The sequence below is a fragment of the Dipodomys merriami genome, unplaced genomic scaffold, assembly GCF_024711535.1.
Source record: "Dipodomys merriami isolate MVZ:Mamm:240054 unplaced genomic scaffold, mDipMer1.0.p SCAF_2, whole genome shotgun sequence".
NCBI lineage: Eukaryota > Metazoa > Chordata > Mammalia > Rodentia > Heteromyidae > Dipodomys > Dipodomys merriami.
In genome coordinates, this window is record NW_027203381.1 from 30,689,322 (window position 1) to 30,714,547 (window position 25,226).

The following is a 25,226-nucleotide window of genomic DNA, read 5'->3' on the forward strand; positions in this document are numbered from 1 at the left end:
AATTGGCATACTCACATGCGTTTCTATTTCACCATAAAATAGAGTTCATAATCATTGTCACATGGGAAAGTAATCTAGAGTATTCAGCCTAGAAATAGGAAAAAGAAATATACTGTAGAGATGGGCCAAAGAGTTACTGCAATTTTGAAATATTATATTTTCATGTATTTTCTACTACCTTTGGCATCCATAAACTTTACAATTTTAATGTAGTGAGATTTTTGTTTTTTTTTTAAGTAATGTGTATATCTAGTGTTTTCAAGTAAATCCTTCTCTTATCAGGCATCAGTAGCCTATATTAACTAAGCAGACTGAGACCTGGAATACTACAGTTCAAAGCAAGCCCAGGCAAAAATGTCTATCACACTCCCATTTCCAATTAGCCAGCAAAAAGTTGGACTTGGAGGTGTGGTTCAAGTGGTAGAAGGCCAGCCAAAAGCTGATGCAGTGCAAGACTACTTAGTTCAAACCCCAGTACCAGGATTTACAGAAAAGGAGACACTTTCAGCAAACAGCTTGGCATGCAGGATACAAGGGACCATGTCTCTGATGTTGTTAAAGAGCAGATGGATGGGAGAGTATATCCATATATCTCTGCCTACTTTGAAAGAAATACAGCTCATTACATAAAACAACTACACTGAGAATTCTCAGTTTAGAGAAAGGTGGAAGTAGAATTTACATTAAATTTTATCATTACTAGACACAGTAAATTTATAATGGTTGGCCTTAAAATGTAACATAGACAAGAGACATTCCAGCTGAAAAGCAGAATTCAGTTACCTAATTTCTAGTTTTTGTTGTTAAAAAGTTTGTCATGCTTTCAATTTAGATCATCATGGTTTGTTTTTATTTATTTATTTATTTTTACTTTGAATGACTTGGGCTATAAATACTGCTTCATTTCAAGTGCTGTGTACAGCAAGCAGCTAGTTTGTGTATTGCACGTGAATTAACATATATTTCCATTTAGATAAATGTATTAAAACTTTTAAATATTTTAAAATATTTCAGCCTGTAATCTGAAACTGTACTTAATATTCTCTTAAAGTAGACTTTTCAATCTTACTGAATCTCTCTAATTGTCTATAGCCTAGTGTGTGTGTGTGTGTGTGTGTGTGTGTGTGTGTGTGTGTTTGTGTGTGTGTGTGTGTGTGTGTGTGTGTGTGTGTGTGTGTGTGTGTGTGTGTGTGCTGTATTTTGACAGTTCTGGAGTTTGAACCCAGACTTCACACAGCTTGGGCCATGCATATATTTAAATGATCACATGTGATATCTATACTGTTAATCTGACCTTGTGTGGTTGATTTCTGTACCATTCCCTACTCAGCCAAAAATTGATACTTAGATTTAAATGAAGAAATTAAACAGGGATGGAGTAGTGAAGAGGAGGTACAGTTTCATAAAAATGAAGGGTTGAAGGTTTCATTGGAAGAACAGAGAGACTGTGATGTGCAAATGTTATCAGAATTCATCCTGCACTACGTAAATATGCTGGATTCAGCTTGGTTTCAGTCTCAGAAAAGTTCTCCTCGCCTAGAGCCAAAGTTCAAACACATAGGCTTTGCAAAGGTAAGGTAGGTATCGACAGGGTTGGCACTTCCATTAGGTAGACCAGAGGCTCTTCCTGAAAGGCATAGGAGATACTCCAGTGAGGCCTGGAGTTGGTCTTGGACATCAGTATCTATCTTTGTAAAAGTACCTTGCCTGGCATTCATCGTTTCCTAATTTATCTTTCTATGCTTGCAGCTCCCTCTGATTCTGAGACCCAGTATTGTCATTCTTCCTCCTAATCCCCAGCCCTAGAAAATTTTGTGTGGTTCTATCTTAGCAGTGGTGAATGAGCAGCTTCTACTTAACAGAATCTGTTTTGCTCAGTGTCAGCTTAGTGAATTAAGTTTGCTGAGCCTTAATTAAACCATTAATAATGTGGGTAATACATTGTATTGGTCAGGGTTCTCCAGAGGAGCAGCAACAGTAATAGAAGAGAATAGGGGAGAGAGAGAGAGAGAGAGAGAGAGAGAGAGAGAGAGAGAGAGAGAGAGAGAGAGAGAGAGAGAGAGAGAGAGAGAGAGAGAGAGAGAGAGAGAGAGAGAGAGAGAGAGAGAGAGAGAGAGAGAGAGAGAGAGAGAGAGAGAGAGAGAGAGAGAGAGAGAGAGGAGAGACAGACAGACAGACAGACAGACAGACAGACAGACAGACAGACAGACAGACAGAGAGACAGAGAGACAGACACAGAGACAGACACAGAGACAGACAGACAGACAGATACAAACACAGATACGGACACAGTCACAGAGACATAATTATGGGGCACTGAGAAACCTCACATTTTTCAATTTGAAATAAGCTAGACACCCAGGACAGCCAGTGATGGAATTCTAAGTCTCCACTCAAGCATTCACCGGACTGCTTTTGAGTTTATATAGGTAAATGCTCCCTTCATCGCCCTTACTCCTATTTTCTGTTCCTGCCCTCATAGTGTTCAATGATGCCCACTTATATTGAAGAGTGTAAATCTGCGTCACTGAATCTACCAGTTCAAATGATTATATCTCCCATAAACCTCTTCACAGACATATCTAAAAATAGTGTTTAATCACATATCAATCTGATTGACACACAAAATTAAGCATCTGGTATATTAATATCACTTATTATCTTTATTGTCCATACTTTTTAAAACACTTGTAGATACATTGATGTATTAATACTAGTTCTGCAGCAAGGTTCAGTTATGTCGTTGTTAAATCTTCATGAATCTACATGAATATGAAACATTTTTATGTAGTCTCCAATCTGTAATACATATAATTTAGTAAATTTGGTCAAGACACATTGACTCCTAACTGAAAATCAAGTTCATAGATGTTAACTAATGAAGTAAGTTTACCTTTTACAGAAGTTCTACTTTAGGCAAGGGCTCTAATATCTGAGTCAAACCTCCAGCTTAAAGTTTTTTTATTTAAAGATTGGCATAAGAAAAATTGGCATACATGTCATAGAGATTCTTATTGATAATGTAGCAACAGCTCCATAAGTAATCTTTACACAGAAAATGAAGAGAATGGGATTGGAATGTGGCTTAGTGGAAGAGTGCTTGCCTAGCATGCATGAAGCCCAGGGTTCTATTCTTCAGTACCCATATACAGAGAAAAAAGCCGGAAGTGGCATGGTGACTCAAGTGGTAGAGTGCTAGCCTTGAGCAAAAGAAGCTCAGGGTCAGTGCCCAGACCCCATAACAGTTCAAGCCCCAGAACTGACAAAAAAAAAAAAGAAGAAGAAAAGGAAGAGGAGAATGGGGTAACATGTTTAGAGCCAATCTGCACAAATTCCAGTCCTGAGTTAATTCGCTAGCACTGTGACATTGGGGGAAATTGACGTAACCAGTTTAATACAATTGAAAAGAGTTGTATATGTTAGAGGCTTAGAACAGTGCTGGACATATAATAGTTGCCTTTTAAATACCTATTGCATGAACATTTGTGCAAAAGTAGTTTGATACAGCACTAAATGTATCACTCAATAACGTTTTCAAGGAAGATAAGAATGGATTATTTGTGAGTGTAATAGTGCATCACTGTCTAAACTCTGAAACAAAAAATAAATTATTTAAATATATTACATTATATACAGATATTTTTATAGTAAGTTGGGGGCACTTTTTACACAAGATTTGTAACTTTCAGGTTACTATTCTAAACAACTTTAAGTAAGTTACCTAGTTCATTTGAGTGGAGTAGTTGGTTTATGTACATTCACTTATAAAATGATTTGCTTTTATATCTATATGTGCATGAACCAACACATATTTTGTGTTCTTCATTTATGAACTTGCATGCATGCATAATTATAAAATGCAATCTATTCAACCACTGGTCACTCCAGCTGGAGCTTAAGTGCAAATATTGGTTATTACCTAGTGAAAAGAGTTTATCTTTCCTGAAGTTGCATCTTAGTCTGGGGGGATGAGAGCATGATTGTGCCTCACTGGGTGACTGTGAATATTGGGAGACAATGGATGAGATATACACTGTTTCAATGTCCTGCTTTCTTCTTGGCATATCCACAATTCTTCATTATTTGTTTTATGGTATTTATTTTCCCAGGAATATCTTTATGAAAAAAATCAAAATAGGTATATGATGTCCTCTTTAAATTCACGTATATTTTGGCTTACTAGATTATCAGAAGTGTCTGTGATATGTTTTAATAATCAATTGATGATGTGATTATCTCAATGTGGTTATATGAAATAGTTTTTAGGCTATACTTTGCTAAATTAAGCTCCATATTACAACAAACACCTAGATTTCCTTCACTTCCAGGTTACTTCTTTCAAACGAAACCTGTAATTTAGCCAGAATGTCCTAAGAGGAAATATTTTGGCCATGTAGAATCCCCAAATAAAAGACAGCCAATATCATCTTGCTTACTATTGGCTAGACTTTTTACTTATAGATATATGTGCACAATAGTAGACTTTTGAAAAAGCATTCAATTGCTTAAACTTTTTAATATTTTAAATTTTCATATGTGTACTGTGCTTTAGTTTGAGCTATGTATCACATCTACTCATTTAACAATTCTCATTTTACATTAGTTGTTTACTGGATAGTGCTACAACACAGAATCTCTAAAAAGTTGATTAAGGAAAAACCTGATTTCCTTGTCCTAAACCAAAATGAGATTCCATCCAAGGCACATCAATATTTGATAAAATGTTTTAAAATCTTCTTTTATCAGGTCTTTTCAGGCAGATTAATTCAGTATTTCCACCGTGCACTTTCCATGTGTGTTTAAAGAATATTAATGAAGTCAGACTGTCTATTCAATGAGGTCACATCATTTATTTTAAGATTAATTCAATAATTTTCTTGTAAAATTAGCTACAGTTTCCTTTTTCCAATATCAATACTGACTGAAACAGTACCTGCTCTTGGACAGCTTAAGTTCAATAAAACTTTCTCCAGTGATAGAAATGTTCCAAAATGTCTATTGGACCCTCCAAATGTGGTCAATGTAGCTGAAGGAATGAAGTTTTAATTTCATTTCCATGGATCTTGATTTAAAGTAGAACAGCCACAGCTTGGGAGTTATCATCTAACCCATTTTTTTAAAGAAACAGTTGGAATTACAAATAAAGCATAAAGTTTGTGAGCTTGGGCAATGCACTTCAAAGCAGCAATTTCATCCCTTCTTTTCAGTCTCCTGCACACAGTTACTCGAGCTATGACTCTGGCAAAAACGAGAGTGTTGACAGAGGTGCAGAGGACCTGTCACTCACCAGGGGGGATGAGGACGAAGATGACCACGATGACCACGATGATTCTGAGAAAGTGAACGAGACAGATGGTGTGGAAGCAGAGCGGCTGAAAGCTTTTAATGTGAGTCCTGCCAGCCCCCCTCCCCCCCCACCCCGTGTGGCTTTCCTTTGTGCCACGAGACTTTCATGTTGTTGTTTGTTGGTCAATGTGGATATTTTTTAGAGACATGTTTGTTTAATTCACAGAAGGATTTAAAAAGTACATGAAACACTCATTGCCAAGCAGACACCAGAATTGCTGTGTTTTGTTTAGAAATGTTAAAGCCAAATATGTGAGCTGAACACGGGAACTGTGTTGTGTGAGTATGTATGCATGTTTACCTAGAGGACGAAGCGGGCCGCAGCTTTTTCTCCAGATGAGATCCGGAGAAGATCGCCTGCCTGTCATCAGTTATTTCCTTTTGCTTTCCTAGCTTTTCTAATTGTGCATGACAAGAGAATCAAGTGTTCGTTGTCAGGGCAGGGTAGCAATGTAGAACGATCATATTGACCATTAATAGAGCGTTAATGGGTGCTCAGTTGTCAAAGTGTATTGTTATTTTCTGACTTTTTTTTCTACACGATAGTCTATTCTGTCTGTCTTGTCTGTCTGTCTGCTTCTCTCTTTCTCTTTTTCTTCTCTCTATTTTTTTTAAGAAAACCAACCATTTAGAAAAAAAAATATTCTTTAAAGAGTGTTTGTTTAAACTTTCTGGCTTTCCATTGCGAACTTCTCCAGTGCATATACCAGAAAAGAATATTTTCCTATCGGTAATCAAGACAGGAAGCTAGGAACAGAAGAGAGCAGCCCTCCAAACCCTTCTCTGTCTCCCTCTTGCCAACAGATGTTTGTCAGGCTGTTTGTAGATGAAAACTTGGACCGAATGGTCCCAATCTCTAAGCAGCCCAAAGAAAAGATCCAAGCTATCATTGACTCATGCAGGCGACAATTCCCTGAGTACCAAGAGCGTGCCAGAAAACGTATACGTACTTACCTCAAGTCCTGCAGGCGGATGAAAAGAAGTGGTTTTGAGATGGTGAGTTCTGAATCACAACACAGCCCTAGATTCCATCCAAACCCCACATGTAAACCATGACACTATTTCTTTTTTTTTTTTCATCTTAAGTGTCTTTTTTAATTTATTTTTTATTTTTTCCATGATGTCAGGTCAAGGGGATTTTTTTTTGTTTGCTCGTTTGTTTTTTCCCCTTCGCCTTTTCATCTTCCTGAAGTATTGCTTCCCTTTGTTTATTTACAATAAGGACGATCTTGGGAGACCAGGACTCACAGAACTGTGTGATATTATGTCATGGAACAAAATGAGGATGATACAAGTAAAGCCAAGGCAAAGCCACATCCTGTTGATGTTTGTTTTTTTTCCCCCCTCATTACTGAAGTGGGTGTGAGGTTGTTCAAATCTTGACAGGAAGCAGCTGCCCTTGCTATAGATGGCTTGTGAGAATGGCTGTCTCTGGAACCAAAGGAAATGGATGGATCCAACGGTTCACAATAGTAAGCCCCGATGATGACTATTAGGGAAGGAACATGATGATGTGAAAACTAAGGCTTTGCTGCTTTCTGTGTTTGTAGGTGTACTGTGAACTTCTCCATTCACTTAAGCTTTTGAAGATGGGTGAAACCAAACTGATGTTAGTTTATGTTGAGTTGGAATAACTGAAACAGGGAATCAATGTTTTTGAAATCCACTCTATTGTAACTTGCTCTAATTTTTACACATAGAAACTGAGCTTGTTTTTTTTTTGTTTTGAAACGTGTATGTGTGTATGTGTATGTTTGCAGAAATGTACTTGACATTTTCTTTCTTTTTTTTCAGTGTTAGGAATCAAACCTAGGGCACTGAATATCCTAGAAAACTGCTTCTCTAGCAAAGTATCTATACCAGTCAGCCAGATATGTATTACAGACATTTTGACATCATTTTTTTAAATACTCTTGACTTGAGCAAGTTCAATGAAAGCATAGATTATTACTATGTGTAGTCTGTGACTCTTACTTTTATTATTTTATTGTAAGACAATAATTAAAAGATAATCATCTTTTAGTAGTTGTACAAAAGGAGCTGCCATTAAACAAATAAGTTTATGAATACAATGCATCTAATTTCTAAAGAGATGGTTTATTGACGTATGTCATCTGTGAGAATCTTGGAGATGTGAATGACAGGAACAGCAAAGATACTTACCAGAAACTCTTCTTCGTTGGCTTCTAAAAACCCCTTTGTTACTGTTTAATGGAAAAGTGACTACTCCTTATGGAGGAGAGCTACTTCTAGGAGGGGAAGAACATGTGCTGTCTTCCCAGAGAGCTTGCATTTGACTTCTGGGTCCACTTCTTTTGAGCTTATGACTTGGACAACTTACTTCTAGTGCCTTTACACAATTCTTCCTTAGAGTAAAATCATAATCCTTAGTCTTAGTGCTGTGAGAAATAATGGATCTGCTAGTGCCCAGGGTCTCATGTCAGGCTCTGCATTCATGCCCTAGCAAATGCTGTGCTTTCATTTGATCTTAACTCTGAAAATACTATCAAATATTATTAAACTCATTACCTGAAGAACTATTCATTAAAACACACATTATCTTATATAGAACATTCCAGTTCCATACCTGTAGGTATCTCAGGATACCTGCATTAGAGTTGAAGCTTGCAGTGTGTAAGTCTGAAAATAAAAATGGTAAATGTTAGTAAAGTTTTACAGTAGATGTGGTATAGTAAGAGAGAATGAGATAACCACTTGAAATATATATACATATATATATAGTTACTTATTCTGTTACAGAATTTTTATTAAATGATCTGTGAAACAGGAGATAGATGTAAAGATATTGATAAAGGGCCACTTGGTAGTTGCCATAAAGTAAAATTAGAGGCTCAATATATTTTAGGGTATAGTGTAGTATACATACATTTTATTACCCCCATGATATAAAATTTTATCTTTCATTTTTAAAAGACAAAGTGATCATCATGTAGAATGCTTACTTGCTCTAAGGCATACTCCAGACATATAAGTTTTTCAGAGTTAATTGCCCTTTTCATTAATATATGTATTTAGGTTGAGCATATAAATGCTGGAATGTTTGTGTCATGCATAGAAAGACCAAAAGCTGATTATACAAAGACAAATTTTATAAACTAATCTTGAAGGAAATATACTGTAAATGAATTATATATTATTTAACTTATTTAAAATGTTTTAATTTATTTTTTGTTATCTTTAAATAGTTGCAGAAAGGAGTTGCCATTTAACAAAGCAGTATTTGAGCACAATGTTTCACATGTCAAATTGTTCAGTATATTTTTCAGCTGCACAGCACTGCACAGTAGTAAGAAGAAACATGATACTTCTTGCATGTTACTTAAGAAAACATACAATGATATTTTTTGGTCATCATGACTGGTTGAGGTGATGAATTGTTTGGAAAGAAATGGTGCTCAGATAATACCAGGAAAGTCTGGCATTGTTGGTTCACAACTGTAATCCTAGCTACTCAGAAGGCTGAGATCTGAGGATTGTGGTTCAATGACAGCACAGGCAGGAGCGTCCATGAGACTCTTATCTCTAAGCAGCAAAAAGCCAGAATTGCAGCTGTGGCTTAGGTGGTAGAGTGCCAGCCTTGAGTGAGAAAGCTTAAGGAGAGTACCTAGGCTCTAATTTAAAGTCCCAGTACTGATACAAAACAAAACAAAACAAAACTAATAAGCAGTGCCTGGCTTTACGTTAAGTGATGGCTGGCTGTAAGTTAATAACATAATTTAGCTCATTTTGTTTAAAATTTTTACATGTCACTGCCAATACCTGCTTTCATTTTTTTTTGTCAGTCTTGGGGCTTGAACTCTGGGCCTGGACGCTGTCCCTGAGCTCTTCAGCTCAAGGGTAGTACTCTACCACTTGAGCCACAGAACCATTTCTGGCTTTTTCTGTTTATGTGGTGCTAAGGAATCAAACCCAGGGCCTCAGGCATGCAAGGCAAGCGCTCTACCACTGAGCCACCTTCCCAGCCCTTTCATTTTTAATATGTTGATTCATTGTCACAAAATGTGAGTAGGATTTTGTGTCAGTTTGAATACATACCCTTGTACATAAAAACTAATTTTAGTTTTAATTACCTTGTAATTAAAACTAAAATATTTTACACAAATATTTTGCTAGGTAATTCTTAAATGTGTTAGCAGATAACCCACAGGTTTTTTCAAAAATTGAATTCAAATTCAAGAATAAATGCTTTGTTACTGTGTTTTCTGTTGGTAGATAGGAAATAAAGGTTGCATTTTCAGTATGTGATTAATTTACATGCATATCATTCTGCAATACATAGTAAGCTAATGAGTAAAAAAAATTTTTTAATATATTTGTAAAATGCTTATGCTTGGACTTATCTAGTAAGGACTCTACATTTTAAAGCAAAATTCATATTCTGAAAGCTTAGCTCTTTTAGCAACTTACGTTTCTAAGGTCAAAACACACCATAACTAGAAACACAAAAGTCTTGGATTATATTTTTCTTTTTACATTATGAAATTTAAATGGATATTTCTGTATAAGTGATATATTACAACACATATCAGCAATATACTTATGTTAGCATTCACTTTGACTATTTTTGTATGATTAATATAAAATTGAACACTACTAAATCATTCTACAGTATCCCTAATAACTTATATGCCAAGAGAAATACTTTTAATTGGCTTACTTCATGTATTTCACTAGAATTTTCAAGACCCCACAGACTTTGATTGCTTAAGTGCAAACATTTATATTATGCTCCAAATTGTCTTTCTTATAAATTCAATAATAACTACAGTCTGATTCTTTTCTACACATGTTCACCAAGTCACTCTTACCAATTATCTCCAAGAATAAAGTTTCAGGGTTAGATAAAGTATGTATTTAATGAAAAATTAATTAATATATTTGATCCAAAAAACGATTTCCATTTTCCCTTGGTTGGTTTTTAGAACTCAATGAGTTAAATCTCTTACATTAAACCATATATGTACATATTTAGATTTATATGTTAATATCAAACCATATATGTACATATTTAGATATATATGTTAACATATATAAACACAAATACACATATATATTAAATTTTTAATGATCAAAGTATATGAGTTACTTTATTTACCTTTGGAAGAATAACATGATTCTTTCAAAATGATACACACTTGTACTTAGTGTATTTAACTTAATTAAATAATAGCTGTAATGTAATATTTAAATAAAAGTTTTCTGAACAAGTTTTCTCACCATTACTAAGGGACCTCTGTGTTAAGTGGCAGTAATTCCCTCTTGTATTCCTGACTTGGGAATTCTTGACCTTGCTCCATAGGTCTATATATTTCTGTAAAACTCAAGAGGAAGTGGTGCTGTGCCTCAAGCAGTAGAGCGCTTGTCTTGAGCTGAAGAGCACAGGGACAGCGCCCAGGCCCAAAGTTCAAGCCCCACGACCCACCAAAAAAAAAAAATCAAGAGAAAATATTTAGGAGACATATAATAAAAGAGACTTTTATTCCTTTATTCTTCGTGGATTTCAAAATTGCCACTACATCCGGGTAGATCAGATATCCTAGATACAGGAATCCAATAAGTTCCATTGGTTGGAAGATTTCATTCTTGGTTATTGTGACTATTTTATTAATTATCTGTTGCAGAAATAAGTGCCATGCAAATTTCTAATACTAAATTTTGCAAGAATGTTCATTATTAAGCTAGTAAATGTTCATTGGACCTCATTAAAAAATCACTTTAGAATTTGAGGCAAGAAAAATTACGTTTTTCCCTGAGAAATGGAAGTTCTTCCATCTGTTTTCATTCTTAGTATCTTTACCAATCTAAGGTTTAGAGCCAGAGCTATCCAACATCTCAGTTGCCATTGCTTACCTCCATGGAGTGCTTACCTCCATGTATTTGTTTCCTTACTAGATCTTATACCTACTGTAGAGAAAATAACATATATATATATATATATGTATATATACACATACACATATGTATATATACATATATGTAATGAATTAATCTGGAAAATCAGAGGATAAACAGTCTGTATTGAGGTAATATTGTTTTTTTGAGCTTCTACTTGTCTAATGTATCTGAAAACCAAAGACCTTATTTTTAATTCACATCTTCCCTGATACTATCAACATGGTAAAAACTACATGCTCCTCAGCTTTTAGAAAATAAGCACCATAAAAATGGACTAAATTGTCTTAGAAATATTTCCTTTCCTTCTTGCAAGATACATCTACAGCTTTTATTATTCACCTTATCACACAACGTCAATACTATTAAGCAAGTTTCTTCATGACTATTAGGTAGTACTAATTAGCAAACACAACTTGTTTTGCATATCTAACCTGTTGTTTCTATCAAAGCTTGTGCTCTCTCTTATACAGTGGTCATCTCGCAAAGATGTCATCTTATAGCAGTGTCCTCTATTTAAGTGCATGTCCATCGATTACTTTATTCAGTTTCCTGTAACATTCATCCTGTAGTACATACTCTCCTCAGTAATTTTGATACTTAAGCTACTGATCTCACCACTCAGTCACATGTTCGTCTTCAGTGAATATCTGTATCATTTCACCTATTGTTAACATAGACTTAACTTGGTTTTACTCATCACTTGAAAAGCCTGAAGAAGCTATATTAAAACTTTTCAGAAGTATCTAAAATTTTCAAGAATTACCCTGAATCCTCTTAATAGAAGATGTGTCCTGATCTTGTTTGAACTGAACAAATAATTGTACTCTGCCTATTTGCATATTATTCTAAATATGAATGGTTTTTCCATTAATTATTCCTAATTTTAAAAATTATTTTTAATGTATATTAATAGTACAAGTGAAATAATGCACCTCCCCTTCCTTAATCTTTGATTCTTCCTTTAAGAATTTTCACTGACTAGGGCTGGGAAGGTGGCTCAGTGGTAGAGTGCTTGCCTTGCATGCCTGAGGCCCTGGGTTCGATTCCTCAGCACCACATAAGCAAAAAGAAAAAAGCCGAAAGTGGCTCTGTGGCTCAAGTGGTAGAGCGCTAGCCTTGAGCTGAAGAGCTGAGGGACAGTGCCCAGGCCCAGAGTTCAGGCCCCACGACCGAACCCCCCCCCCCAAAAAAAGAATTTTCACTGACTAAAGGAATGTAGTTGCCCTTTGCTCATTGCTAAATGTATTAGCATTGAATAATAACCATATTTTAAAAAAGATAGTCAACATATGTTGAACTTAAATTAAAGCTTCAAGAAAATGTTGTCCTGATTATCGTAGGATAACCCCCACATGTATACATTCCACCTTGCTTTCCTCTACAGACACATAGAGTCTTAAGTGAAATAATACAATGAAAAACACAAACTTCATGTCAAGGAAAAGAAGGATATTTGTAGGTACATAAAATAATTCATAGCCAGAGTTGTAAGCTCTTAACTGAGTAACACAACAATGTAGGAATATAGAAAAGTGAAAAAAGACATAAACAGATTAGGGCTAGAAGTTGAATATTGAAGTTCAGGATAAATAAATTTTAGTTTATAACCAGGCAAAAATACAAACTGGATACTCTAGATAAATATGAGACCCTGAAAAAGCTACACATTAATGGAGAATTAAGAAACCTCTGGTTCCATCTTCCAGAAAGGAAAAAAAAAGTCAGGAATTTTAAGCATGGAAATAAAAGCCTTACTAGTCAGATTAAATAGACTATAAAATTCAGCAAACCCATGAAATGAAACACAGAAGTAAAGAATTGACCCACTATAAGAAAAAGAGAAAAGTGAGATATAAAATGAATTTCAGATAAAGAATACCATGAGGAGAAATTTAAATAAGGAAGAGGAAAAGGTGAACAAAAAGGTAGGATGTAGTTCAAGTACTTTATATGTATGTTTGTAAATGGGACAGTAACATTTGTTCAGACTGATTTAAGAAGGGGAGAGAAGTTACGAAGGAATGATAAAGGGAATGAATGTAAAGTGCATTGTATGGATGGATTGATGGAAATATGATGGTAAACTTCTGCACAACTCATATATGCAAATAAGGTGTAAAAAAAATGAAAAGTGATCAGAATTGACTGAATCATGAATTCTGAGAATAGAGCAAAACACCAGGATTCATCAGAACAGAGTAACACCCCAGAACAAAGCAATGGAATTCTCAGCCTTACCTAGAAGAAGCAACAGATTATCGGAAAGAGAAAACCTATTAAACCAGACATCTTCTTGTCTTCCTCAGAGTTGTCAAAAGACAATCTTCATAGAATTACACAAGACCTTCAGAAATTGTTAGAGAAATGATTTTTAACTTAGAAACCAATGCCGAATCTCTGATATTCAAAGTGAGGAAGAAAAAATTAATACTTCACACAGGTATGAAGTAGCACTTGTTTGCAGGCTGAATTTAGACGAATGAAAATTTTTTTTCGAAGAAAGAAAACCACCCAAGATGGGAACAACAGGAAATGAGCAGTATTGGAGAGAACCACTGCAGAAGAATCCTACCCTGATTTTTCCAGCCTGTAGGTCAGGGTTCTTGTTTATGCTCTACACAAAGGTGGACTTGAGTTTCAGTTTCTGCCTGTGAAAAATAGAAACAGTAGCACTTATCTCAAACATGTAAATCAGCATCACTTGAAATAACAAGCATAAACTTACTTAGGGCCTCAAAGGAGAATGATTGAATACTGTCCAATCTGATACTGAATTCCGTATTTCCTTTATTGGGATACCCTGTCACTGTCTCAGTCTGGCAGAGTACTGGGAGAATGAAGAGAAAGATACCTTCATCTACTCCAAGCTCACTTCTGGTTAAGAACAACTTCAAATGTCATTTTCTTTTTTTGTGCAAATTGTACTTTGTAGTACATCTTTTATAGTTTTATTTCATCCTGTCCAACATTATTGTTATCTACTTATCAATGTTTTTGCTCCTTAATATGAAGTTCTATGCTTTCTGGTTACTTTGTCTCTGTACTACTTGAAGTATCTTATGTAGTGCATGCAATTGCTCACAAACCTGCTCTGTTCATGTTTAAATAAATTAAGCTTGTTGAATACAAGATGGAGTGAATGAATAGATACTAATGTGCTAATTTTTATGGAAATTGGGTGAGAGATATGCTAATTTTTATTGCATGATATATGTTTTATAGTATCTTGAATTAGTATTTCAATTTAAATATCTTTGACTGAGAATCTAGACTAGTATATTTAAATCTTCAGGAGATAGTTTTTGTCCAAAAGAAAATAGCTGTATAAATTTAACTTCAATGCTAGTTTTGGCTCTTGAAGCTTTGAGATTAAGCTATGTTTGGGAAAAAAAGATATGTTTGAATAAGCAGTGAATATAGGGATAACATATGAATGGAGTTTGTGTTCATTTTGACTTTCACAAATAAACTATTAAGGGAAAAGACAGCATGATCTATAATTATGTTCTCAGAATTAATTGTATATCAAAATAATGACTTGGTTAAAAATAAGGCATGTTATTTCAGTTGTGCAATCTTGTTTCTTGATCAGATGAATTGTCAGATGGCATTGGCCAAACTGCCTCAAGTATCAATCACTGAGGATTATTAATTGACTACTTACTTTTGAAAGGTTTTTTCATAGGCAGTAATATTTAAAATTAAAACTAAAGCACATGCCATTAATTTAGCAAGGAAATGCTTTTTACTGAAAGACAGTTTATATTCCATGTACATTAGAAAACTTCTAGCTGACTTCTAAGTAGTCTAGGGAGATTTTTTTAGGAAAATGAGAAGTCCAAGGATTCTTTCATGGCTTCATGAATGATCTGAAAGATCAGAAGTTTGTTGTTCCTTTATCTTTGAGTTGTATTCCTCTCATGTATAAGCTTGTTCTCTCAGACAGGTTCTTATTGCTAATGTTGGGAAATGTTGCCATCATTACTTCTTAAAACTCAGTCTACAAGCATCCATCTCTTGTCCATGTGAATCCTAGCTATTTAGTAGGCTGATGTGAAGTTCAAAGAAAAGTCTGAGAAATTCCAGAGTAAAACTGGAGGTGTTACTCAAATAGCCAACCACGAGCAAGCAATTGAAAGAAATATTAGTGCTTGCATGCACGTGCCCGCGTGCTTGTGCATGCGCACACACGTGCGCGCGTGCGCGCGCGCACACACACACACACACACACACACACACACACACACACACACACACACACCTTACCATGTAATCTAAGAGGAATCCTCCAAGTTTCACCTCCCATGAAAGGCTTTGAATGGTTCTTTTCACGTGTAATGGCTTTATTACTGAACATGAATTTTCATGATTCCATGAACTTAATGGAGGGTGGTCAGATCAGCTAACTTTTTTGTTACCAATTTCATCAAAACCAAAACAAGATGCATTAAGGGCAGTTGAACTCCTATTTTATCTTTCCACACAATCCTTATCTGAAATCCTGGATTAACTATAGCACAGGAGAACTTTTCAGATTTAGGACATGATGGATATACTTCTGCTTGTTGCATAATTTGCATAAGGGCACTGAGAAAGTAACATAAATATATTATTTCTGAAGAAAAATAGGTGAATATGAATATAAATTAAAAACAAGAAAGATCATAAGTAGTCACATGTCACTTTTGTTGCCAACTGAGTTTACACCAAGTATTTGAAAAAATATTTTAGTTTAGAATATTATGATTTCAAAATTGCTGGAAACGTTTATAAATCTATGATTCAAAAACACTTTCTTGCATGTGCATTGAAGTCTCTTGTGTTAGATATTATACTAGCTTGCAATACAAACTGTGTTGTTAGAAACAGTGTTGACATTGTGAGTGCTTGTGTCTCTGAATCTGGCACATTCCTAACAGATAGATAATTCTTATTAAATACATTTTAATGCATAAATGAATAGTAACTTTCATAACTTCTGGGAAATCTCTATGATATAGACATTATTTTAGCTATTCATTATTTGCTGGCCGATCCAGAATTTTGCCATTTAGAAAAGTAGAATTAATGAGTCCCTAGAAGAATAACTACAAGTCAGAGACATTAACTCACAAAAGCATTCATAGAGTTGGCAAATAGATGGTTATAGATCCAGGTCAAATTGACTAAGCTATCCTGACACCACTGTGTCTCTGAACCAAGGTATCAGTTAACAGAAATATACCCTGAAGAGCTGAAACTTTTTACACAACTGTACAGTTAACTCTGTTGGCAGAGTTGTATACCATGTTTAAAGAGAGATTATTTGTATGTATCATATAAATCACATAATTATTCATTGTGAATTTTCTGAAGTAATAAGATTAGAAGAAATAATGTTAATCTAGGACTGTCCCTACATTCTGAATACCAAATCACTTCCTTTAATTATCCTTAAAGAGCTTGCTCTGCTTACAACCTTGGTGGATGTCTCAATTGCTCCCCATCTGGCCCTGTCTACAGCTTGATTAAGCTTTACGTAACCACAATGGTCTAAAGACTGTTCCCCATTCACCTCACGAGCATGACCTTAATTCTTGGTGGTTGTTTTGCTTTTTTCCAAGACATTTTCTATAATTGTAGCAATCCAGCAGCATCTTATATATATAGATAGATTTTCACAGGACTCCAATTTATTTAAGTTATTGTGTTAAACCCTCAAATGAGGCTAGCTTGTTGGTCTGGTGATAAATTTTACTTCATCTGTAAAGAAAGACACTTTTACATGGTGCCAACAGCAATCACATCTCAAGCTCCAATTATAAGGCGACTTTTTAAACTCCAAAAGCTCCATGTGACCATTTAGCCATCTGTTGGATGACACAACCACACTGATTTGAGACTTGATAATTATTACGATAGGAACAGTGTTGGGGAAAGTTCAACTCAGATCCCACTTGAGATTGACTACTAATTATGAAGAGTTAATTAGTGAGGCATTAGCTTACAACCAAGGAAAGAAATAGATAATAAATTTTCTCAATCTAGGGAAAGATCACAAAGTGTATAATTATATACATTTTAATCAGCATGTTTTAAATCTTCCTGTAAGAAATATAGACAATAACATATCTCCTAAAATATCTTCCACCATAAGTGTTATTCTTCATAAGGTAGGAAGAAACCTTCAGCTCTTGTCTCTGGTGAAATCTTACACGGGTTAGTAAGAACACCTGTAGTTATTTTCTAGAATGAGCTTAAAAATTATTTTAGAATAATTGCTCAGTTATGGAATATGGTGACAGAAATTGGGGCTCCAATGATGTTTCTCAGAAGTCATACCAGACAGGAACGCTAAACTCTCTTATGATGTAATTGTTGAATTTTAAAACTGATTTTCTTCTTGCTTTCTTGAAGCTGAGCACTTTTAATTGGGAAAATGGATAAAAGCCAATTAAGAATAAGCTAATGAGTTGCATTTTTAACATCTTCTAACCAGGAACAGAGCACAACTGAACTCTGTGTGCAGTGGGCAGCACTGGCACTTGTTTTTGGCGCATCAGTGTTAGAAGGAAAGGGGTTTTTAGCATGAGTATACACAGGAGAGAGAGAATGTTGGTGACTGGCTCTTGCATTCTCATCTAGGGCCTGAAACTAAGAGTGATTATATTTCATGCACTGTAATTTCTTGGCACTTCTCAATTCCTATGAATATAGATGGCATCATTTAGAGATTTTAGCAAAATTTAGATAAGTTACATTTTATCATTGTTGAAAGAAATATTTTTAATACTTAACAGAAGGATATAGGGAAGGATTTCAGTTCCCTTTAAAAATAACAGAATGATCTTAATATATTCTTTGTTTGAAAGAAAAATGAAATTAGCTCTTAAAAAAACGGCTCTTCCCAACTTATTTAATGTCACCGAGTTGTAAAATGTAATAAACCCCTTCTGTGGATCATTTCCAATTTGTCATCATATATCTTTGAATATTTCCAGACACAGTGCTACATCAGCTTGGGAAAATTATATAATCACTCTGAATTTATTTTTCTAAAAGTATGGGACTAATAATTGGAAGGACAGCTCATTAATCTAAGCTTTTGTATTAATTTCAACTTGGAGGTCAACATTTGATTATGTATTTGATATATAGAAATTTATTGAAAAAAACATTCTAAAATATTTATTAATTCATGTTGTTCTCTCCAATTTTCTTGAATCAGTTATAATACAGCTGTGTGTAATATACCTGTTTAAAACCTTTTACTTAATCAATAGTAATATGAAAATTTACTAAGCAGAATGGGAAGGAAAAAGCAGTTGAGATTCAGGAATATGAATCCAGACTCCCAAATGTAATTCAACTGTCCATGAGTGAATTACTTCAATTATCTGAATTTCAGTTTCTTCAAACCTCAAAGAAAAGAAATTGTGCTAAATGGCTTCTTTGTCCATTTATTGTTTTCAAATTATGATTCTACCATAAACTCAAAACAACTCTATTTTCAAAATTATACCTTTATCTATAAGCAATATAGAATCATGTATCTTTCCTCCTACTTATTTTTCTCACAATAAGAAAAGTGATTGTTTTATTTTGTAGTTAATTTTGTTCCAAATCTTCATATAGTAAAGAATATCTTAATCCACTTAGGCAGTATATTCTTTTAGTCTTTGAGTAAGCCTATTTAGCACTTCTGGGAAAAAAAAATTTGCACTCCTGGCCTTTTTTTTTTTTTTTGTCGGTCATGGGGCTTGAACTGTGTGCACTGTCCCTGCACTCTTCAGCTCAATCTGAGTGCTCTACCGCTTGAGCCACAGCACCACTTCTGGTTTTCTAGTGAAATATTGGAGATAAGAGTGTCACAGAATTTCCTGCCTGGGCTGGCTTTGAACCATGGTCCTCAGATCTCAGCCTCCTGAGTAGCTAGGATTACACGTGTGAGCCACTGGCTCCTGGCACTCCTGGTCATTTTTCTGGAAGGAAATTACATAATTTGTTTTTTGGAGGGGGTGTCATGGGGCTTGAATTCTGTGCCTGGGCTCTGTCCCTGAGTTCTTCAGCTCAAGGAAAGCACTCTACCATTTAAGCCACATAACCATGCCTAGTTTTCTGGTGGTTAATTGGAGAGAAGAGTCTCATGGACTTTACTGCCCAGCCTGGCTTTGAACCATGATCCTCAGATCTCAGCCTCCTGAATAGCTAGGATTACAGGTGTGAGCCACCAGTGGTCAGCTATTACATAGTATTTTTAATGAAAAAAGTTTATCATGTTAGTAAAGTCGTTTTTGGCTATTTTTTAAGTGACAGAAAATACTAGTAAATTGATAATGGAATGGTATTTCACATTTATCATCTCTGATCGACAAACTGTTATATGTTGAAGAAACTTCTGATTTCATTAATATAACTAAGTTTACAACATTTCATAGTTTTGTATATAATTAAATTGGAATAGAGACCTGATAAAGAGAACAATTCAAGTAATAAAATAGAAGTATAGGTCCTTGCAGCCTATGTGACTGTAAAATAGTTTAATTATAAGAAGATATATTGTTGATATTAATTGTAATTCAATTCCTAGGACCATTTAAAGGATCAAACAATATAGTTATGCATGTAAGAATTTTTATTGCTTTTGGAATAATGCTAAGAATTACAATCAAATAATTTGCATACTATTTTCTATAATGGAATGTTCTTGTATTTACTTTGCCTGTAATACTTTTTCCTCAGAAATAATAGTTCAGACAGAATACCTCTTTCCCCAGATTGTTTAGATTACAGTGCTCACTAAAGCTGTACTAATCTTTTAACTGAGATTCTGATTTTATAGTTTAGCACAAGGTTTAGAGCCATTAGGTAAGGCATCTCACATGGTTAGCAGATGAAGCCCTTGTCCTTTTTCCTGCTTCTGCCTACAGAGGCTGCATACACATGGAAGAGTGAGACAGAATGCAGAAATTCCTTCCTAGTTCACACAAGAGCAAAGCCAGCTGCCTTTCTTCTACTCCATACAAATGCCACTGAGAAAGGAGAGTCTGTTAAAACACTGGGGTCTGAATTTAGCTATGCTAGAATATTATTGAAGACCTAGCCTTATGGTTCAATTTGCTCAAGCACATTTTACATGACAAGGTTACTATAAAATGAAACATGCACAAGAAAGGCAAGTTCATGTTCATTTGCAAAGAAAGTTAAAGGGTTCTAATTAAGTCTGTAGACTTCTAGGAAATGATAACCACATATATATATTTTGGACTGAGGCTTTGAAAACCTTCGGCTAATATATCACTATATAATGGAATTTCTCAAAAGTTTAATTTTATAATTTCACACTACTTTATTATCTCGTGTGCTTTAATTTTCATATTATTTCTTATCTATCACTTTCTTATGTTAATTAAAATTTTTCTATATCATTAAATGCTTAATCTTTCAGTTAGATGATTTTGCATGTAATTATGGGGAAAAGAATGGGAAACTTTTCTATGATTACCTCAAATGATAATGCAGAGTTGCATATAATTTATAGTTAATTAGCTTATTTGGAGGATTAATTAAGTTCAAATTAATTACATGAAATTTTTATGTGATCTATATAGAAAAGTCAAATTACTAAACCCACACCTCATAAATAAAACAAACTATGCATTTACACACAGAGGCAAATATATCTAAAATATGAAACTATTCATATACGGAAGTTATTGTAGTACTGACTGACTTCATTCATATTTAAGGAAAGAGTCTATGGAAGCATTTTAGTCATTTCAGTTGTGGTTACCACTTAGAACTGTTAATATTCATAATATCCACATTAAAACTGTTTAACATGGTCTGTGTGTCTGTTAGTTTTTTATCAACTATGTTACAGCACTGTCATCCGTTTCCGTTTTATTTTGTTATGTATTGTCATTATGTATTGTTTACAAAAAAGGAATATGTTTTATTTATACACGTTACTCAATTTTGCCATGACCTTTCCAAACTCCAACTTAATGGAGATTAAATACAATGGAGCTATAGGAACGGATGATAGATCTCTGTAGTGATTATAGCTTTAACCTCTAACTAGCTTTCATTTTTCATCTTTACAATTTCCATTTCCTCTCTCAATTGAAATACAGTCAGTTGAAATAAATGGATCCTCCTGCACAAGTTGATGGTCCCCTGAGCTCTTCCGACGCTAGCGGCGGTCTCCTAGTGATACTGTTAATAATTTTTCATATTCTTTTTCTCTCTTTTCTTTTAGTCTCGTCCTATTCCTTCCCACCTTACTTCAGCAGTTGCCGAGAGTATCTTGGCTTCGGCCTGCGAGAGCGAGAGCAGAAATGCTGCCAAGAGGATGCGCCTGGATAAACAGCAGGTAATGAGGCGGGGTGTCCGGTGTTCATCCCCTACAGCGGCTGTGGTTCATGGACATAGACCAAGCACAAACTCTTGCCTGGATCTGAAGTTCACAGAGACAGTGCTTTTGTGCCTTTTTGTAATGCATTTGAGTTGGAAAAAACATGCAATGTTCATGTCATCCGTGGAGCTCAAACAACAAAATGCTCCTGGCATTGTGGAAAAATGAGCATTAGAAAAGCTAAGTTATAAGCCAGGTGCCAGTGGCTCATGCCTGTAATCCTAGCAACCTAAGAGTCTGAGGATCACGGTTCAAAGCCAACCAGGGCAGGAAAGTCCCTGAGACTCTTACTTCCAGTTAATCACAGAAAAAGCTGGAAGTGGCACTGTGGCTCAAGTAGTGGAGTGCTATCCTTGGACAAAAAGGAGCTCAGGGACAGCAGTGCCCAGGCTCAGAGTTTGAGCCCCAGGACCAGAAAAAAAGAAAAGTTGAGTTATATTTCTGTTTGGTATCCAGTTTGAAGGCTAATTACTCATTAAGAGGTCCTGACTAATCATTTGTCACAGGTTTATAAACATTTCTTATAATTTATGATAGCAACTTGATCTAGTTCATTTTGAATGAAAGTGAACCTTCTTCTCATTTCCTTTGGTCCTAATGCATATGTCAATAGAATAAGGCGAAAGTGAAAACTAAGTTTGAATGATTAGAAAACCATTAAATGGGAAGTGTGTGTATGAAAACTCACATCCTGGATTTACTTTTCTCATCAACTAATCATTTAATTTACTCTTGTACATCACCTTTCTATGTGTGTTAGTGCAGAAGTACGTGCATTTTGATGCTTGCTAATTAGTGTCTCACTATTCTGTAACTGAAGCTTGTGTGTGACCTTTCTGTCCCCCGACTGATCTCTGCAATGGCATTCTCTCTACTTTTTCTGTCTTCTTCATTAATTACCTGTAATGAAGAACTGAATTAACACTATATACTTTAAATACTACACATTAAAACTTGCCTATTCTGACTTCTGTGTTTTTACTACTGAATGTATTATATTTCTCATTGAAGCTTAGATATATATATATATATATATACATATGAAATCATAGCATATCTAATATCTTACATATTGTTTGAATATCTCAAGTAACAGGAAAATCTCACCTATTATACAACAGATTTATCTACTGCTGGCTAATACAGAGTTAAATTAATCAAGATTTTGGTTTCTGGTGACTATTGAGTATCATATAATAAAGAAGTCTTTCCATTCCAAGCTTAGAATCGTTAAAAACATTTAAGAATAACATTATATTTGATGTTTTTATTATCATTAAAATTTCACTGCAAAATATAAAGCCTTTAGTTATTAAAAATGTTAATTTGCCTATCTTAGCCCACACAAAATGCCTATCTCAAGTGTTTTAATTATGCTATTTATTAATATGCACATATCCTCAGTTGAAAGTACTCATTATTATATCTATAAATATATTTATATACTCATTATATTTATATACTCCTTATTATATCATAAAATAAATTATGGCACTATATACAATAAATCAAGAAAAAAACATGAATAGTACTATGTATAAAATAGGTGTTTTGAAGTCAGACTCAATTCATTTGAGAAAAGATATTAATTCCAGAAATGAGAAACAATGTAATTCTAGAATTATAATATTATTCTTGATTGTCATATAGCTATGTATATCACCTAGTCTGTTCTCTAGATTTTCCTTCAAATTAATAGTCAAATATAGGGGATTGTTATAAATTAAAAATTTAAGCAATTCATGTTATCTATGATGTCATTACAATATCCACAAAGCTGATTTTCCACTGGCATTTCATCCAATCCATGAACCACTATGAGCCTAATTTTAAAGAATGAGGGGATAAATATCTAATTCATAAAGTTATTGTGAGGATTTAGCAAATCTCTGCATATGAAAATACAACATATCTAACATTACATTTGCTTCAGTACCTCTAGGAACAGGAAAGTCCTTCTGTTTACTAAATCAATTGTTCCACTATTAGCATTAATTTCAAATATATTTCAAAGAGTTCATTTCAAAGATATTTAAATTGAGCTCAGATTCGTTTCCTAGAACTTCTGATTCCACCAACTGCAGGAAAACTGCTAGCCAATAAAGAGGAGGAGAATTTCCTATGATTGTCCCTGCCTGGCATGTGAGGGTCGGACCAGTGGTTTCATACAACTACTCACATTTGCTGTAGCTCTTTCCTTTTTCTTTGTCTCTTCAAATAATAGTAGCCTACTGGAAAGCTTATTACCTGAGAATCAGTAATATCCAATATCAGCTCCAGATAGAAATGGTCTTTGCAGGCCTTAGTCATTAAGAGGACTTGTGAAAAAAAATATTAATTATATTCTGTGTTTACTGGAAAGTCATGGAACACTTTACAGATTTCTTTTTTTTTAATTTTTAATTTTTATTTTTTGTGAACATACTGTACAGAGGGGTTACAAATACATAGGCAAGATAATAAGTACATTTCTTATCAAGCATTGCAGCCTCCTCCTTTGTTTACCCTTCACATCCCTTCCCAGCCTCCCCCCTACAGATTTTTTTTCACTATTATCAGCCTCCCTCCTACAGATTTCTTTTTTTTCACTATTACCAGCAACTCCCTGAGGGTGTATAGCATTACCCTCATTAGCATATAGGAAAACAGGTTCAGAGAGGTGATACAGATGAGACAAAGTCAGCTGCCCTTGGGGTCTTTCTGTGATCCTATAGTGCTTCTCACTGATCTTGTTTCTAAAGGAAAAGCCCAGGCACTGGAGCAGGTCATTTTTCTTTTGCTCCTAATGTTTCACCAAGTCACTTTTCTGTTAGAAAACAACCGTTTTTGTTCAAAAAAGACTTTATAAGTAGAAAACAAGATTCGGTCTGGATTCCATATTCCAAAAGGTCACTTAACTTCTCAAAGTGAGTGTTTTATTTCATTAGGAAAACTGGTTTACATCCTGTGACAATTGGTTTACTATTTATAATTAATATTGTTTAAATCCAACATTATTTCTTCTTAATATCCGTTCTGTGAGTTTCATTTGGCATGGCACACAAAGAATTCTGCCATGTGATTCTGCTTTCTACTCAAACATGGAGAATGCTCTCATAACTGAATTTAAATCTCTGACCAACAAGGATAGCCAGGAATCTTTAAGGATCTTGGCACAGAGACATGCTGTATGCAGTCTTAACCCAGCTCAAAATTCTCAGAATTATCCAGTGGTTCAGAAATTCCTCATTAAGTCCTCACTTCCTGTAGATGGATACAAGTTCCAAAACAGAATGGTTACATCTGTTTTCTGTTAAGCCATACATCTGATCCCTGCTGCCAGCGGTTAGTTATATGGAGAACTGGAATTATATAAATCCTTCAGAGTTTATGAAACGTTGATGAATTAATTGGACCTTATGAAGCTCTTTGAGCTATGAACCTGAAAGGTTTTAGGGATGTGTTAAATTCTTCATTTTAAATTTCCATGTTGCTTTAAAATCTAGAGGAAGCCTGTTAGTATGCGGTCTTGACTCTCAAAGCAAGCCATTGGCAAGGACAGGAACCCACTGGTTCATTGAGAATCAGA

General features: G+C 34.7%; 1 protein-coding gene across 6 annotated transcripts in view; it reads left to right on the forward strand.

Annotated features, from left to right (window-relative positions):
• The window catches only part of Nol4 (nucleolar protein 4), a 276,155-nt gene that overhangs the window by 199,081 nt on the left and 51,848 nt on the right, over positions 1–25,226 (forward strand). For 4 of the 6 annotated variants that reach the window (XM_070029354.1, XM_070029359.1, XM_070029356.1 and 1 more), the window contains 3 exons: positions 5,208–5,387; positions 6,151–6,342; positions 21,503–21,616. In XM_070029354.1, the coding sequence (XP_069885455.1) occupies positions 5,208–5,387; positions 6,151–6,342; positions 21,503–21,616 (486 nt within the window). The remainder of the gene's footprint in view (positions 1–5,207; positions 5,388–6,150; positions 6,343–21,502; positions 21,617–25,226) is intronic. The other 2 variants (XM_070029360.1, XM_070029355.1) reach the window with 1 other exon arrangement.